General features: G+C 40.3%; 1 protein-coding gene across 2 annotated transcripts in view; it reads left to right on the plus strand.

The window, feature by feature from the left end:
• The window catches only part of SELENOF (selenoprotein F), a 33,982-nt gene that overhangs the window by 1,737 nt on the left and 13,712 nt on the right, over window positions 1-18,533 (plus strand). For both annotated transcript variants that reach the window (XM_080916339.1, XM_080916338.1), the window contains exons 2-3: window positions 6,157-6,324; window positions 18,003-18,066. In XM_080916339.1, the coding sequence (XP_080772465.1) occupies window positions 6,157-6,324; window positions 18,003-18,066 (232 nt within the window). The remainder of the gene's footprint in view (window positions 1-6,156; window positions 6,325-18,002; window positions 18,067-18,533) is intronic.

Below are 18,533 nucleotides of genomic sequence, written 5' to 3' on the forward strand. Positions count from 1 at the left end.
TGAGAATCCGAATAAAAAATGCCTTTATCAGCTTCCTAATTACCAAAGCTAAAAATGTGTTCTACTCAGTACTCTGGACTAAGTCAAATTTGGTAATTCAGGCCAGTATATAGATTCATTAACCTGTCTCCACATCTGATTTCTTTCTCATTCTGCCCTTACCCATCTAGAGTAGTATCTCTGAGTAGTATCTCTGAAATTTCAACTAACTGTGCTTAAAAACTCCCACTTACTTTTAAGATAGAGTTTGTCTTTAAACATTCCTTAGCAAGTTATCTACCAGGCTTATTTCCTGGTGTTTGCTTATTCTACTGGGAGAACAAAAGGCTAGGAAGAGCTGGGGACACTTGCTCTAGTAAATTTCCTGTAGTTTGTTCTCTCTCAGAAGGTGTCTCCCCTACACCCATAAAAATAATTGTCATCTAATTACCATGTGAACCTCCTTTCATCGTGTGGTTTCTAAGGATCAAACTCATGTCCTCAGGCTTGGCAGCAAGCATCCTTCCCACTGAGCCATCTTGCCACCCCTCAGCCTTCAGTTTTCAGCTAAGAAATTACCTCCTTCAGAAAAACAAGCTCTCTACCCCAAAGCTAAAGCCTTTCCATGTGTCAGTGGTGGTCAGTACCTGATCTCTCAGATACCTTTCAGTTCTCTACTGTTTCCTGAGACATCTTTTCCCGAGTGCTAACTGGGTCTCACCTGAAAGAAGGGTACTTTCCTGATTACTTTTGTCTGTACTGGCATAAATGGAGGGGATACAGTGCCTTGCCATCTAAGTACGATGTTTCATGAGTGAGCTAGGAGACCTACAAGCAAAGAGCTGATAGCCTACTTGTAAGTTATTATTGACCCTCAATTCCAGTTAACTTCCTATGGGTCTGTTAAAAGTCGTCCCAACTGGAAGTGTCATTGACAGTTGATGGTATAGATGGAAGTGTTACATTGAAATTCAGACATTAGGTTCTACCTTAGTTGACAGAAAACGTTCCTGGTAATTATTCAATTCTTGATACTAAGTACTAGATGTGAAAGCTTTTTGGGGCAGGTGTCAACTTCTTTCTGTTCTTTGTGAATGAAGGCCACAACAATAAGTTTATACTATCTTAGGAAAAGAATACAAATAAAACCATAGGCCATTAGTCAGAACTGTATCATTTCATTTACATATTCTCCAAAACATTTTTTATAATCTCTCCCCACCCACCATGATACTGTGCTGTTTAGTTTTAAATTTAAAAAAGAACTCTAGGTAAAGTGTTTTCAAATTTTAACTTTTAATAACTATCATCTAAAGCAGACTGATTTACTCTGATTCTTAATTTTCTGTTTTTCTCCATGATTAACCAGAGTGCAATGCTTAACTTCATTTACTTCACGTTTACTCACAGAGCCAGGCATGGTGGTGCCTCTTTGTAGTATGAGCTGCTTCTTGTAATCACAGCATTCAGGGGACTGAAATGGGAGGATCAGACATTTGAGACTAACCTGGGCTACATGTAGCCAAGTTCCAATCCAGCCCAGGCTATAATACAAGACTGTCTTCAAAAAGCAGAACTTACAAAGTTTTAACTTCTCCCTTTCATATTCTCTCATACTAGTTTATAACCCCATGTTCCCTCATTCTGTGGTCTTAACCAGAATTTAGCCCTGCCAATCAGAGTGTAGCCAAAGGGAACATAGGCACCATTTTCCTTTAGTTTTCTCTGTGTGTCACGATTGTTCACTGGTAGCCAGTGAAGTATAAACGGCCTCCCAGTTCCTTCCAGCATCTTCCTATCATTGTTAAGGGTGTCGCAGCTTCTGTGAAGTGTGATGAACCATCATCAGTTCCCAAAATGAAGAAATGCCTGGTAAAGACTAGGCAGGGCACCCTGCTAAACTCAAATGCCGTGACTCCCTGCGATGGCATTTGCTGTTTTAATGACTAGTGTTTATAAGAAACAAAATCCTTGGCAATGAAAAGGGGTGTGTAGAATTACTGAAAATACAAAAAAAAAAAAAAAAAAAAGAAAAAGGCAAATTCTTGGACTTTGCAGTTGGGGAAAAGAGCAAGTAAACTGGGCACTTGTCAGGTGAAAGTCACACAACGTGGCTTTGGAACCGCAAGAAGGAGTAAAACCACTTTGTGATGCCTGGAAGTAGAGACTTAGCTCATACTTCAGTAGAGAATTGTGTTAGGGTCTGCACCTCTACGTATGGACCTCTAATTTCATGTCAATGGCAGTGCATGCTTAGCATTTCTGTGAGATGACAGCTGGGGTAACAGCAAATGATTTGACCTGGAAATACATTCTGAGCATGTGTAAAGATTAGAGCAGTACATTGTAGCGTGACCTACAGAAGCTCTTAAAGCTCCTCAGAACCGCTATGCAGTCCTGTGCAGATGATGTGCATCTCTGTGTTCATGGTCTTTACTGGAAACAGTAGAGAGAAAGCTGTGCATCCTTCACTCAAAGACACTGTCATCGCCCATCTGGCCACAGTCTGACTCTCCTTGTATTTTGTGAGCAGTGGAGGGCACAATTACAGTTGTGTTTTTCTTATCACTGATCTAACCATAATGCATCACGTTAGCCTGTTTGCATTGATTTAACAGTGACTGAGACTAGCTGATTTTTTTAAAGAACCTTATTTTGGTGCCCAATTCTGGAGGCTACACAGTGTAATACTGGACAACCACAGCTGGTGAGCACCCCTGACTAAATCCTAGTGGAGAAATAGAGAAAACTGCACAGAGCAACTTCCCCACACAAGAACTAGGTAAATTTACTCGTAAGGGTCCCCATACCTCTAACTAGACCCTGCCTCACTACACTGTATTGAGGAATTGGACATCTACCATATGGGTTTTGGTGAGGGCATACACAGTCAGACCATTGCAGAAATCTTAAAGGCAGGCTAAGATTAGACTCTGTTATTGTTAATTTGTGTGTAGTATGTGTGTGTGCCTGTCTGTCTATGTGCTTGCAAAGACCAGAAATTAATCATTGCATATCTTCCTCTAATGCTCTGAGACAGGGTCTTTTACTCAGCCCAGAGCTCAGTGTTTGGCTAGATTAGATCACCAGTAAGCCCCAGGGATCCATCCATTCCTCTGGATCTAGACTCATGCCCTCGGAAACATTTATTTGACAAGCACTACCAACCAAACTATCTACCCATTCCCAGGATTAAAAATCTTAATGCAAGTCTTTCTTGTGTAGTCTTTGACAAATTTTCTTACTATGCTGTCTGTTTCCTAAGCATGGTTAGTGGTAAGTGGACTGATAATGTAAAGTACTTAGAGACTATCTGGTGATTTGTAAGCAGTTCAGTAATGGCAATGCGTCTAGCATTCAGTATGCTGGGATTCATTCTCTCGAACTCCTTCTATTTGTCTCCAAATGTAAAACCTCTTCAGAATTACTCCCCTCACAGGTTAACCTAGACTGTATTGAGGTCCTGGGATCCCCCTGGCTTTGCACTCTCTATCCAATACTGGAGTTACAGATATACACTCCAGACCCTGGCTTTGTTCAGATGGACACTGACCATCCAAACTTGGGTCTCAAGCTTATTCAGCAAGCACTCCCCCCCCCCCCCAAACTATCTCCCCAGCCCATGTTTCTTCAAGTTCTTAAGCAGTTTGCAGTTTTCAAAGTGAATTTGCTTTTGCCAGTTGAAAGGCTGGAGTCTAAAATCTGAAGGCTCTTTGCTCAGGTGTTTGGTAGTTCATGATGACGGTCAGCTGAGGGCCTCAGTTGCTCTCTGCATGGTTCTGTCCATGCTGTATTTCTAACTTAGGCTTCTTTGCTGCATGGTGACCAAGTTTCAAAGTTGATGCTCAGTGGTGGAGGGTGCAGGCAGGCAGATACCCCCAAAACACACACACAGTCTGTGCCCCCCCCATGTTGGAGGACTGCCAGTCACATTGAAGTAAGATGTAGGGTTAGCTACATGCTGATGCAGTTTTCTCCAATCTGCCACATTGCTGTCCCTGATTTCAGACTACCCAGTGAAATAGATCTTACAGGTCACTTTACTGATAGGAAGCTGCAAGTGTCTTATAGCTGAACTATAAGAAAACTTACCAATACTCATAGGTCCCTCCCACTTAGTTGGCATAGTTGCTTGGTCTTGAAGATACATGTACATTCTCTATTACAAAGATGTAGGGTAAAGTTTGTATGAGATATCTACCAGATTAAAATAGTGACTGATAAAGACCCATGAGAAGGTTGGGACTTTGTAGCCATGTACTAGCGGTGTCAATGGATTTTAGTCTTGCTGATTAGTTTAAGAGAAAGCTGACAGACTAGAGCTGGTATGCCAATTTCAGCCAACCCTGTCATTGGAACATTCATTTCTGTATCGTCTGTAATTGCTGTTATGTGGCAATGGCTGGGCTGAGTATTAGTTAGAAAAAACATTTTGGTATTAAAGCATAATTCTTTTCTGGCCATTAGAAGCTTACAGACCCTTCCTTGTTCTGAAAGACCAACCAGATATAGTCAGTCTGACATTTCCCCCATTGAAGACTGGTTTTTACCAGATAATTCATTTAAAAAACAAGAGCTAGCATAGGTGCTAGAACAACCTAATGCCTGTCTTCAGTTACTCATGTTGGTTGCAAGAGAAAACCTTACATACTGCAGTGTTTTTGAATGGTTCTGTTTTACAGGAAAGTCCAGTGTCTAAAGGTAAGTTATTGTTACCTTTAATTATTTAGACTCAGCAGTTAAGAGCTGTGCTGCTCTTGGAGAGGACCCCGGTTCAGTTCTCAGCACCCAGGTCTCACTGGGAACAACCAGCAGTGACTCTAGCTGTAGAGATCTGACGCCTCCACAGGCACCTGCACGTACATCCACATGCACATACATCCACATGCAGTACACATAAAGTCATTAAAACGTCTTAAAGACTGTAAGAGACTTGAGAGCTCTTCGGGGAACTGATTTGTGAAACTATTAAATACCTGTGTCAGGTTAAGAGCCTAGTGGCTTTGGCCTGGTGAGCCAGTTGACCAGGGAAGTAGTGCCATTTTCCTAAGATGCAGAGTGAGTGCATTTGGAGGGCTAGACATACAGAAACAAAGGTAGCTTTCATCTTAGGAGACTTTGATTGTACAGCATCAAATGAAAATCATATGGAACACCTATGGTTCCAGGGTGTCCATAATGACAGGGACAACACGGTTGGTAACAGGCAGCCAGAGCAGGAAGCACAGAGATCAAAACTTGGAAGGAGGACTAGGCTATGACCTTTTGGAGCCTGCCTAAAGTGACATACTTCCTTTATCGAGGCCCCATCCCCCAAACACTGCCACCAACTAGGCAAATTTAAAATACCCAAGCCTTACAGGGGATATTTTATTCAGACCAAGTGGCTAAGATGGTAAGGTTCTCACACAGGCACAGATGCAAACACATAAGAGTTAGTCTCCAAACAGTTTAATTGAACGTTGTATTTTTGTGGTACTAGGGATTAAACTTGGGCCCTCTTGAATTTCTAAAGCAGTCTGTTTCATCTAGACTGTTGTTCCCTTTGTGTACCAGTGTAGATACTAAAGCTTGAGGAGGCTGACTTCCACCATCACGCATCTGCTAAGTGGTGGAGCTGACACCTAAAACCCAAGTTATGTTTCTGGGGCCTTTGACTCCCTGGCCCCATCCGTTTTCCTGACCTCTTGCAGGGGGTGTGTTTGCAGATAAGTAGTGTTTTCCTTCCATCCATGTAAACAGGTCCCTCAGTCCTTAAAGCAAAATGGGATTTTTTTCCTTATAAGAAGATTGCTTTTTAATAAGTTACTGGATGTTAATAAGAGATGTGTAATACATATATCGTTAAAGGTATATTTTGTACTTTTCTTGATCCACATATTCACTGAAATAAAAGCTGTTGGGTCCAGTGTTGTGACACATGCCCATAAGCCCAACACTTAAATGGACAGGCAAGTCAGGGTGAGGTCATCTTCAGCATACAGCTAGTTCAGGGCCAGCCTGGGCCTGATTGTCTCAAAAAGCAAAGCATCAATGATAAACCAAATATATAAAGCCATGCAGTTCAAAAGTGCTTAAGAATTTGCCTCCGGATGAAATGTAACAGCACCTTGGGTAACCCTGGTTTCTCTTTTAGGAAGATTCATATAAACTGGACCTGTTTCATTCCGTTTTCAGGTGTCTGCTCTCGGGGCAGAGTTTTCATCAGAGGCATGCAGAGAGTTGGGTTTCTCCAGCAACTTGCTCTGCAGCTCTTGCGATCTTCTTGGACAGTTTAACCTGCTTCCACTGGATCCTGTTTGCAGAGGGTGCTGTCAGGAAGAAGCACAATTTGAAACCAAAAAGGTACTTTTTTTTTTTTTTTAATCTTTCTTTTCCATGCCTCAAGTTGAGATAGGTTAAAATACAGACTGCTTAGTCAACTAGAGCAGTGGTCTCTGACTTTACAAGTTTCCGTAAAATCCAAGTCACTTGCTTGCCTGGTCTACCAGATGAATCAAAGGAAAAGTGTGTTCACATACCAGGATCCATTCTGCTGTGGCTGTCAGCAAAGGGAGGCCAAGTCAGGACCACACCAGTTAGTCTTCCTGGCATCTGGCCAAGTAAAGGCAAGGATCAACTAATTACGCTTTGGTTTATCTGTAATAATAAGTCAGTTGTGCAAAGAAATCTGAGGAGATAGCATGGTGCATAATATTGGGCACAAATGTGGTTAACAGAACTGTCGATTTATGTGCCCATAACTGGAAATTCTCATTACCGATAGCATTGCCCTTCCTTTCTGGGAAGTAAGTCGGGGGAATGTAGTTGTGCCAATAAAATCTGCTTTTTAAACCTACTGTTGAAATAAGTGCTCCGGGGTTTGTTTGGATGGGACAGTGGGTGAGCTCTTTGGAAACAGGGTCTCAGTAAAGAAGTTGCCATGATGCCAATGGACTTAACCTCACATCCCTCTGGCCTCTGCCTCCTGAGATTATGTGCCCCACCATGCCTAGCTTGAACATACTCTGTCTTTGTTCTTCAGTAACACCCTTAGATTTCTCTTGTACATTGTCAAGTACCCGAGACAAGTACTTGTATTTTCCAGTAACTGGAGCAGGGGCTGAGGTGCAGCTCAGTACAGAGCACTCACCTAGTATGTACATGGTTCTCTGATCAGTCCTCACCACCAACAGCAAAATGGATGCTTTTGAAAATGACTTAGGGGGATCTCAGAAGTTGTCTCACAGACCTTTGCTGAGCTCCCCTTTCTTCCTTTTTGACTTGTCTGCGCTACGTTTGACGTGTTGCTGTTTGTACAGCTTTCAAATTGTGATGCTTTCCTGTGACTGGATAAAATGTACTTCCAACACCAAGTACATGTGGTAGCCAGATTTAGCACTTGATCTCACAATACAGTGACCTGAGTTCCCAGTGTCCCTAGTGGGCTTACAGAACCCACCAGACATTTTACTTTCTTGGTTGGCATAAACCCACAGTATGTTTTGTGTTTAGAGTCTCATAAAGTAGGCCTTGTTATGTATGTAAAAATCTAAGCAACGAGTTTTATAAGCTTGATTTGATTTAAAGAGGTTTAAGACCAGATTTAACTGGTTTATAGTGACTCCCCTCTTCCTTTATTGTGAGATATTCCCATGGGACAAATTGCTGAATGAGTCTGTATGAGTCATCTTCTCGTCATCCACTACTCATCCAGAAACGGTTATTTACTAATACCCCAACTTAGAGAGATGGGATAAGAAGGGTGATTGCAAGTAACAGTATTTCTCCCACAAGCCCCCTTTGTAGTTAAGGGTAAGTTGAGAGATCCTACCCTTTCATTGATATAAAATAATTGTAAAATACATATGCACATATGAAAGAGCTGTTTTTACCCATTGCTTTTTGTCAGTGCTTAAAGAAAAAAATAAAAACTACTGAAAGAAAAATTACTAGAGTTTCTGTAGTGTTTTGTGCAATTAGCGGTACACATAACTAGCTTTATACATAGAGACTCTTAAAGTGGAAGGAAAGATACTAAAAATACATCTTTTCCACTGAGTAGAGCTCTTCCCATTTTTTTTTTTTTTTTTTTTTTTTAATTTATCTTTTATTTGAACCTCCTTGGCCAATAGTCTTGCCTGCCTGGTAAGAAAAGAGTGAGGTTTTGTTTTTTAAGTCATAAACTCCACAGTTCAGCAGTCATGGGGTGGGGAGGATGTGGAATGTCATCTAAAAATCGTGGGGGAGTTGCTCTCTTCTGTCTTCACCTGTCCGTGTTAGCTGTCCTGGTTTTATTCTTACTGGAAACTTCCCTTGGGGTAGGGAAGCACAGTTTCTGTCCATTCCTGACTTTGGCAGTTACAACTCCTGCTAGAAACAGCTGATTCTTCTGTGTTCCTGTCACTGGGGTAATTTAAGGAAAGACTTAGGAAATTCATGTATGTCTATACTACATGTATGACCCGAAGATACCAAAATGCATCTCAGATCCCTGAAACTAAAATTAGGGTCAGTTGTTAGCCACCATGTGCCTGCTGAAAATGGAACCTTGGGCACTTTAGAAGAGCAACTGTGACATCTTTCCATCTCCATTTATCTAAGGCGTTAACTAGGGTTGTGACATAATTAAGAAGCTTCTGGCTGCCATGCTGACTGTGTGGAAAAAGCAAAGATGGTGATGTCTCTGGTAAAGAACTGATGTAGAGCTGGATACCATGGCACACACTTGTGATTGTAGTGCTCAGGAGGCTAAGGCAGGAGGATTGCTCTTGAGTTTGAGGCCAAAATGAGACATTTTTTCAGAGACTGGAGATGGTAAGTTTTCTCCATTTTTACAGTAACCACTGTTTCTAGAGCTGTCTTTTAAAAGGATTTAGCTCAACTCCCTCCTTGTCTACTCTTGTCACCATCCCCATATCAGGTTAGTGGCCTGTGTCCCCCATCCTGTCGAGACCCCCGTGCCCCCTTCATAGTGTGCTTGGCATATGTGTGAACCTACTTGTACCAGTTACTTTGCCCTTTATTCTGCCAATAAATTGAGCTCTTTGAAGTCTAGTTGTATTGTGTATTTCTGAACCCCGGTCTTTGTACTCAAATGAGGCCATCTCCACTAAGAACAAATTGGATATGGTGGGGTTTTTTTTTTTTCCAATTAATTGAAAGTAGCACAGGCCTTAAATTTCAGCACGTGGGAGTCTGATACAGGAGGGCTGAGTTTAAGGCCAGCCTAAACTATGTAGTGATGCCCTACCTTTAAAGATACTTAGAAGTCAAAAATACAATAGAGCCTTACCTTATAATTGCTTATATTTTTAAAAATAGGTTTATTTGCATACTCTGAAAAATAGTGGTGCTAGTTGCCCACAGCAACCTTTGGTACTAAGTATTAGCCACAACTACAAATTTCTCATTTCTATATTTTATATTTAAGGATGTATCAAAAATAGGTGTTTAAATAATTATTTAGCACAGTTTGCTGACCTTAGTGATAGTATTCTACTAATTTATTGAGGTGGGGCTGGTCTCTGGCCCAGGCTGTCCTTAGGTTCCTAGTCTTACCACCTTAGACTCCTGAGCCCTAGGATTGTAGGCAGGCACCACTACTCCAGCCAAGGTTATTTTGAAAGTGAACATGACCATCAGATTTAAAATTATCTGGTTTATTATTTTTAGTTTATTTTTATTAAATGATTTGATTAAAATAAACTTAAAATTTTTGGACTCCTGAGGATAAACAAAATCAAGTATTTTATTATTGATGCTATTATTATCATTTTCATTGTTATGGACTTTAGGGTTTCTATAATTTATTTCTAAGATTTATAAAAAGTCGTTGTAAATTCATCTTCACCTTTCTACTCCTCTGCCTCCGTCTTCATTCTCAGTGTAGTGCTTGAGCACCCACTCAGATTCTGTGGCCCCTTGGTGGCCTGCCCTGAGGTTTCCTGAAGTTTAAAACATGATTTTCTTCTTTCTTTTAAATAATTTTGGTTCCCCAGTTTTATTTAGCACCTTTACTCCTTTCAGTTTACACTTTGCTTTCTATCTTGTTACTCCACAAGCCATAATTAGCAAGTCAGAGAACCGTCTAGAAACTAGGGCATGCTTAGCTAAACTACTCATAAAACAATGCATAGTTGTTTTTTGTTTTGTTTTGTTTTGTTTTTTGCATAGATTGTTTTAAGCTCCTGTGCTGTATGTTCTGTCTCGATTGACCTCAAGAGGGAGTTTAAGGAAGTGGTCAAGACCCTCTTCTAGCACCTGGTTGCTGCGTTCAGCCCTCAGCTGTTCAGCCAGTGTTGTAAAGACTGTGATCATGTTGTCTTCTTTCTTCTGTGGTCTAATTCCTGCTTCAGGACATTTGCCTGATACATTTGCTACTGATAATGCTACGACAAAAGTAGCTTCTTCTAAAAGGTTCATGTTTGGTGTTTAAGCAAGCAAGAGAACAGTAGAAATTTTGGAAGACTTGGGAAATACAGCAATGATTGCAGAGTATAGGATTAGACAGCTATAACATAGTTTTAGATTGGCTAATGATAAAAACTTGCAATGGGGTGTTCTCATATCTTCCTTCCAGCTTCTCTATTAGTTGATTCAGGAAGGAATTATATTATGATAGCAAAATAGTGTTTGCAGCTACTGGGTGTGTTGGGGAAGGGAGGAAGCATCTCTACAACCATCACAGCCTGCAGAGTCACATTTCACCGTGACTAAGTACCTGATATGTTTAAACTTTGGGGATCTGACCCTGAGTAGTTTATTGTAGGCATATTTAAGCACAGCACAATTCAGTGAGAACTTTCCTGATGGTAATTAATGCAGTCCTGTATGCACAATAAAATATACATAAATCTTGAGGAACAAAGTGAGCTGCATAAAGATCAGACTTGACTACAGTGAAACGTTTTGTAAAGCACATGTGACACCTTCCATAAAGACGGGTGCTATAGAGTAACTGATAAGCTTGAGGTAAGGGTTTAGGGGAGCATCCGGTGCAGCCACCACACATATAGCACAAGGCTCACAAGCTGTTAATTAACTATGCCTACTCCCAGCCTTCCCAAGAATAACAGGTTATGCCTTTGAAGGAACAACCCTGTGTGTTTAACACTGCAGGTTCCCTTAGTGCTCATCAGTGAGCTCAAAGACTTCAGTGTCTCCTACAGTGTGGAACAGACTGTGTAAATGTTATCAGACCAAGAGTTCAGTGCTCTCCATCCTCCAAGTTTAGATGTCAGTAAAGAACATGATGTGGTTTGAACTTTGAATCCTTGGGTCACTTGAGCTCTGTATGAAAGATTAAGGGTTTGAGGAGGTGCCTCTAGAAAACTGTCTTAAGCCATCATACTGGGGGAGAGTATTGCTTTTTGATTTTTCCTTTTGAACGTTTATCTTTGTGTCTGTGTCTGTATGGGTACATGCAAATATGTCCAAGTGTCTAAAGAGGTCAGAAGAGGATGTCAGGTCCCCTGAAGATAAAGTTACAGATAGTTAGCCATCAGGCATGATAGATCCTCTGCTTCCTAGCCTCTGACCTTCCTCTCTGGCCCTATGCTTTTCTGTATTTCCCTGCTTTTTTCTTTGTTTCTTCCTTTCTTTCTTGGTTGGTTGGTTCATTGGTTTGGGTTTGGATCTTTTAAAACAGGGTTTCTCTGTGTAGCCTTGGCTGTTCTGAAATTCATTACCAGGCTGTTTTGAGTTTAGTTCGGAAATCTGCCTGCCTCTGCCTTCCAAGTACCAGGATTAAAGAGGTGCACTACCACCACCCAGCCTGATTTAAAACAAGCAACAACAATGACAAAAGCCTGGAATGCACAGCCAAGATCACTAGGCAAGCACTACTCATGAATGAGCTACATCCTCAGCACAAAGCTTAATTTTTATAGGACAAACATTTTGAAAATTGAAATTGAATTCAGTTTAAAAATAAAACACTGTTTTCAAATACTTCAAATGGCAAAATAGGTAAGAACTATTTTTTTTAACTACAAATGACCATTTTGCACAAAAAAGGTCATATAATCACAATACAAAAATAATCAGTTTACAATAAAAGAAATGTATTTTTTATCTAAATTTATTTAACCTTAACTACTGTGTCTAATTTTTCTTGCTACTTTTTTAATCTACTTGGTAACAGATTTTAGTGGTTTAAGAATAACTTGAATCCCTTTTTGTTTGTTTGTTTGTTTGTTTGAGGTTGTTTGAGGAGGGGCATTTTTGTTTTGTCTTTTGTTCTTTTGTGGCTGTCTTTTTTTCTGTTCTTTTTCTCTTTTCTTTTCCTTTTGTTTTCTCCTTCCCTTTTGTCTCCTTTCCCTGCCCAGTGCTGGGGACCATCCCAAGTATTTGTGTAAACACCCATTCAACTACTGATCTAAATCTCCAGCCTCAAAGACAACTGGTAAAGCATTGTTTTAATGAATGATGTGTTTCTTGCTTCTTTATTCACTCATTTGAAAGAAGGCAGCTGTACTGTACAGATTAAGGTGAGATAGAGTCCTTCTGTGTGAGTTTATCTGCTGATGGTTTTATGGCGTCGTACTTTAATGTTGTACATAGTAAATATGTCTATGAATATAGTTTGAATGTCCTCTTCTGTCTGCTTCACTGTGCTTTTGTGATTGGACTAAACTTCAGCTTCATGCATCCCAAGCAGACCAGAGAGAAGACAGGATAATGTTCACATATACATACACACTTGAAATTACCCTTCCCTCCTTGTGATACGGTCCTCCCTCTCTCTCTCCTCCTCCCTCCTTTCTCTCTCTTTACTGACTGACTGACTGACTGACTGACTGACTTTGAGGTCACTTTGTCGTGATTATCTACTCTCCTGAGGTGTTTACACTGGTTGTATTGTATGGTGTTTTCTCTAATACTGTTGGTTTAGTCCTCAGAAAAAGCCTATAATGCGCTTGATCTCTATTTAACGAAGAAACGCACCAAAAGAGAGAGAAAGAGAGAGGAGATCACAGGCTGCCCAAAAGTTCTGGGACATTTAGGTGCCAGAGCTGGGCACAACACTGTTTGATGTCATCTAGAAAATACCGATATTAAATCTTGCCACACAGAGCTTCTGTTTTTTTTTTAAAAAAAAAAAAAAGAACAACTTAAACATGAAAGGCCAAATCCCCCCCTTCAGGTCCCTGTTGAGCCTTCAGTTAACAATAGCTAATATAATGGAGAGTACTATTACCTAATCACTTCCTGTTTACCACAGTGTGACACCTGTTCATTTTGATGGTTTTTCAAAACTATATTACCTGTTCTTACTTTAGCTAAACAAAAGGTTTTAAATAAATGACATAATTTTCATTAATTTGGGGGAAAGTACATCAAGATAATTGTTTTAAATGTATAAGGAAATACTATAGCCACTTTCACTTTGAACAGCATTCTCTCGCTAACCTGTCAGAGACACAATGCTGCTACTGTATAAAACACAGAAGGCTGAAGAGGAAGCTAAGCTAACTGCATTGCATTGTAATCTCTAAAGAAATTTCATGATCCTTAAAATAGCTTCACTTTCTAAGATCCAGAGCCTGCACAGAAACTGCTTTTTTCAAAGGAAAGAAAATCTAAGTATCTGTAGCCAATGATTATAAGTGTTACATAAAAGCATTCTTCTCAAAGGAATGTTAAAATATGAGTAATGCTTGGCAACAGTTCAGATTTGGTATAACCATTCCCAACACAGCACTAACTAGTGCACAAATAGGTACTTCATGGATAACTTACTGTTTGGAAGCTCCTCCAGAAGAGTCTCAACCACAGGCAGCACCGGCAGGGAGGCAGGGCAACTGTGGAATAATCTCACCACTTAAGTTCTCTTCCCACCTCAGTCAGCCAAATGCGAATCGCCATCACAGACGTGCCAGAGGCATACTTGATGGACTCTCGGTTCTGTCAGGTTAATAAAATCACCACTGGCCTGTGTAGATTCTTGAGCTTTTTAGTGTAGTATTGATTTTATCATTTAGAACAATCCTTCCTCTGGAACCTAACTTAAGGTAAATGTTAGCCTCTCAGTCCCAGTACAGGGGCTGAAGACAGAAAGAAACAGTGTTTGCTCAGTGTCAGAAAATACTTTAAACTTCATGAGCTTCTTTAAACAGAAAGAACTCAGCAGACAATTAAGATGCACATAGTTAAAGGTATAGAAGTCTGTTTGCCAACTTTGGTAAGTGATTTGCTAAGATCATAGCCCAGCTTCTCTCCCTTGATCCTATGTCAGCAGATGTGGCTTACTTATTTTTAGTGTGTTTTGTGGCATGAATGTGCAATCTTAAAGAGTTTCTATCATATTTCAGAATAGTACCTTTAGTATTTGTCATGTATGACTAGCCTATTGTTCGGTAGGAAAATGTTGGAATGACCAGTGAAGTAGAATATAAAACAGTGAATGTGTGAACATTGTTTCTAATGACAATAACTACCGCAATAAACACAGCTGTAAGAAACCTTGAAACAAATTACTTAAGCTGTGTTGGACCAAGCACCAAATTTTATACCACAGGGATCTGAAGTCATGAAATTAGGCCTTGTGTGGTTCTCTGACAGAAAACTGCCAAGTGACAAGAACAGGCCTGAGGAGACACAGGAGCCACATGTCACTTTAGCATTAAATCCAGTAAGCACAGCAGATGTTGACTTGCCTTTTTGCTGTTGTTGGCTTTCTCTTTTTCCAGAAGCTTCTTTCTCCTGAATCAAGCATTGCATTCTAGAATTTCTGCTGGAAATTCTAAACAGAAAGACATTCTTTAGGCCACAGCTTGAAACCAACCGCTTCAGCAAACTGCTAGTCTTGGTTTGGGGCCAACATTTGGCTTGCTGCTTGTGTGGCTTCCACCCAGACTTCTGACTTTGGAAAATCTATGTCCCCTCCCCATTTACTAAGTAGCTTATTTTCTCAACGGACAGAATCTTGTACGCATTTCTGGGTATCCTCCCTTTCTCCCTAACATTGATCTTCTGACACTTGACCCATTGCACCCCTGAGTCCCTGAACTTCACTCATTTGTGCAGTTTGTGTGGTGTTTTCCTTGTGTGCTTGTCTTGAGTTTCTTTTCTCAAGGGTTATTCTTGTTGCCACATGTATCAGAACTTGTTTTGAAAGCTGAGCAATAGTCCTCTGTGGGACACCACATTCCCATCACGCCTTGATCTGAGATGTCCGTGGACACGAGTCGCCTCCATCACTGCTCCATAACTACTTGTGAGTTAGACTGCTGTGATCTCTACTCTCCCCTTTGAGTACCCAAAAGTAAAGTCTTGAGTCTCGGTGACAATGCTTCTAAGTTTTTGAAGCCACCATTTGTTTTCCATAGCAGCTGTGCACATTTCCCCAGTTGTTCCACCATCTTAGCCGCTGCTGGTTTTCTGCTTATTGCCAATAGCTATCTATGCTCACAATACAGAGTGCTGTCCCCCTGCCGCTTGATGCTCCTTTCCTGACTGCTCACCACCTCATTGGTAATACAGCCCATATTTCTAACCAACATTAAGTAAACCTTGTTTGGATTTTAGATGCATTTTATAAACTTAAATCCTCTGATTAATCTTTAATGTTTTATCTTATGAAAGAACCAGATAGATCATCCAAATTCTTCAGTTAAAATCCATCAGTAGTTTGAGAATTCATAAAACAATTTACACAAAGACCAAAGGCCCTCAGTGTCTCAAGGGCCTGTGATAATCCAAAATATAAGGACTTCTAATGTGGCCCAGAATCATGAAAATGTTAATTACCTTTGGCTTGTATTTTTCTGTATTTTAGGAAATGTTTTAAATAAGCCTTGGTCTACATGATTTCTTTTTTCTTTTTTTTTTTTTTTTTAAATAAGTACTAATTTAGAGCTTTAACAACAAAATCCACATTTGATTCTTAGATGACCATAAAAAAATAAATCTACAAACTAAGAAGAAATAAAATGGATTGGTTATATTCTTAAGTTTGCTACCTTTCTCTTAGGATCCCTGTATTTCTGCAACTATGCCTATGAAGAGAAAAGTCAGAGTGCTGCAGAGATGCTCAGTGGCTAAAGTTCTTGCTGCTGTTAGAGAGGTCCCAGGTTCAGTTCCCAACACCCACATGGTGACTTACAGCTGTCTATAACTTCAGTTCTGGGGAATCTGGTGCCCTCTTCTGAGGACACTGGGTTTATATACATACATGTCTTAGAGTTTCTATTGTGATAAAACATATAACCAAAAGCAGCTTGGGAGGGTGGATTTATTTTGCTTATTCTTCCACACAACCGTCCATCATTGAAGAAAGTAAGGGCAGGAACCTGCAGGCAAGAAGAGATGAGGCCGTGGAATAGTGCTACTTACCGGCTTGCTCCTGGTGGCTTCCTCAGCCTGACTTCTTACAGAACCCACGCCCTCCAATTCAGGAGTGACACTGCTGTAGTGAACTGGGCCTTCCCACGTCGATCAGGAAAATACACCACAGGCTTATCCACAAGGCAGTCTGATGGGAACATTTTCTCAAATAAGGTTTTCCTTCCAAATGACATAAACTAGACAAAACACTTTTTCACATAAAATAAATCTTAGAAAAGAAAATAATGGTTAGTCTTTGACTGCTTCAAAAAAGTGATCTCTACCTTTGGATATGTCTCTGTCCTCACAGCAATGATCTGGTGTTGAGTGCTATGATGAGCTTTTACACAGGAGAACCTGCAGCTTCTGCAGCTATGGAAGTAACGCTGCCCACTGGGTCTGCTTCAGTTGAATTCCATCAAAAAAAAAAAAAAAACAACCTTACATGACTCCTATAATGAGTTTCATGTGTTTAAACAGCACTGCTTATAGTCATTGCTTTTCAAAGATGGGGGTGGGCTGGAGAGGTAAGAAAACCCACTGCTCCTTAGAGAAATATGATGGTATTGATTTCCAGCTCCCACATCAGGCAGCTCTCAGCATGCTGGAACCCCAGCTCCTTCATATCTGGTGACTTTTTCTGGTCTCCATGGCCACCTGCATATATGTGACTCAGATACACACAAATATAATGTCTAAAAATATTGAAAGTTGGACTTTTAATTCTCAGCCATTGGCCATGTAACATTAAAGGCAATCAAAAGATATTCAAAGACCTCCCTAAAACATCTTATTAAAATTCATTGTAATGGAAACTAGATACTTCAAACTCAAACCAGTGACTCATTGCAATCAAGATTCACAAGTGGAGATGTGCGGGCAGAGGGTTATGCTGTGGGACACACTGTGACACTACAGCTTCCATGACCAGATAGATGTTTTCTTGTTTGTGTTGTCTTTTTATCCTCTTTTAGGGGGAGGTTACAAGAGCAGAGGGTAGAGACAAGAGGACAGCGCTGAGCGGGACTGGCATGCAGGGTGTGAAATTTCATTGTCATACTCAGTGAAAACTTGCTGTGTCAGTCTATTCCAGATACAGCTTATGTTCCTCAGCCCGTCAGTATACAGTTTATATGCCTCGTTTTATAATGAGGGATACATTCCAAGACTCTTAGTGGAATTCACTAAGTGTAGAAATACCCAAGCATGTGAGATAACATGATTCTTGAACATGCTGTAACTGAGCACAAGCTTGTGCTAATGTGTATTATGACTAAGTGGCAAAGGGGTGGACAGCATATGTAACATGGATACCCTGGAGAGCAATTTTACGTTCTGTGCTGGAGAGTGTAATGTTTCAGCATTCTGCCAAAACATGCCTAATTTTAACCATTTGTTTCTGGAATTTTGCACTTATATTTTCAGATTGCTATTGGCCTGAGTAACTGAAACTCTTGATTATGGGGCTTTTAGACTCTAGCCTGGCCTCTCCTTGGTCTGGAACTGTACCTACTTACTGTGCTTTGGCATTGTTTAGTAGAGAGTTCTCTATAGCTTCTCTACTCCAAGGTTTGCACTGTGGTGCTTCTTCACAGTCCTGCCTAAGATGAAGCCCAGAGAAACACGTGCTTCACAAGTGTTCTCTTCCCTGAGTCTTATCTGCCAGTTCCATGACTCTGTTCCAGTTTGTAACTTTCCCGGGTTTCATTTTACAGCTGTATGCAGGAGCCATTCTTGAAGTCTGTGGATGAAAATTGGGGAGGTTCCCTCAAGTCCAAGGTATGTAGCAATCATTGAAAGTCATCATTTACAAGAATAATTTCACTAAATACTCCCAAGAATATGGATTTTTCAGAAGCACACTCTGTAACAATAAATATGAATGTTGTCAGTTCTTTCTTCTGGAGGTAGAGTCCTAATAGGAGTGTATGCTGACTACATTATTTATTATAAACAATACAGCATAGGAGAGTGAGATTGAAAATAGAGAGCATGAAATTACTTAAAAGATACCCCTGTCGGACATAAATTTTAGGAAGGCTTTTTTTAGCAGATAGAAATAGAAGTCCTTTAACATATTCTAGTAGATTTTTTTAAAAGTGTAAGTTATAGAACATTGATTTAAGATAGAGAAAGCCTATATAGCTTGACCATCCAGCAAGAAGAGAGTTAATTACCACAGAATTTAGTGTACACTGGAGAGTCATGCAGTGTGTGTCATCACGGGTAGTTTTAGTGATAGATAT

Source organism: Micromys minutus, assembly GCF_963924665.1.
Source record: "Micromys minutus genome assembly, chromosome: 4".
Taxonomy (NCBI): Eukaryota; Metazoa; Chordata; class Mammalia; order Rodentia; family Muridae; genus Micromys; species Micromys minutus.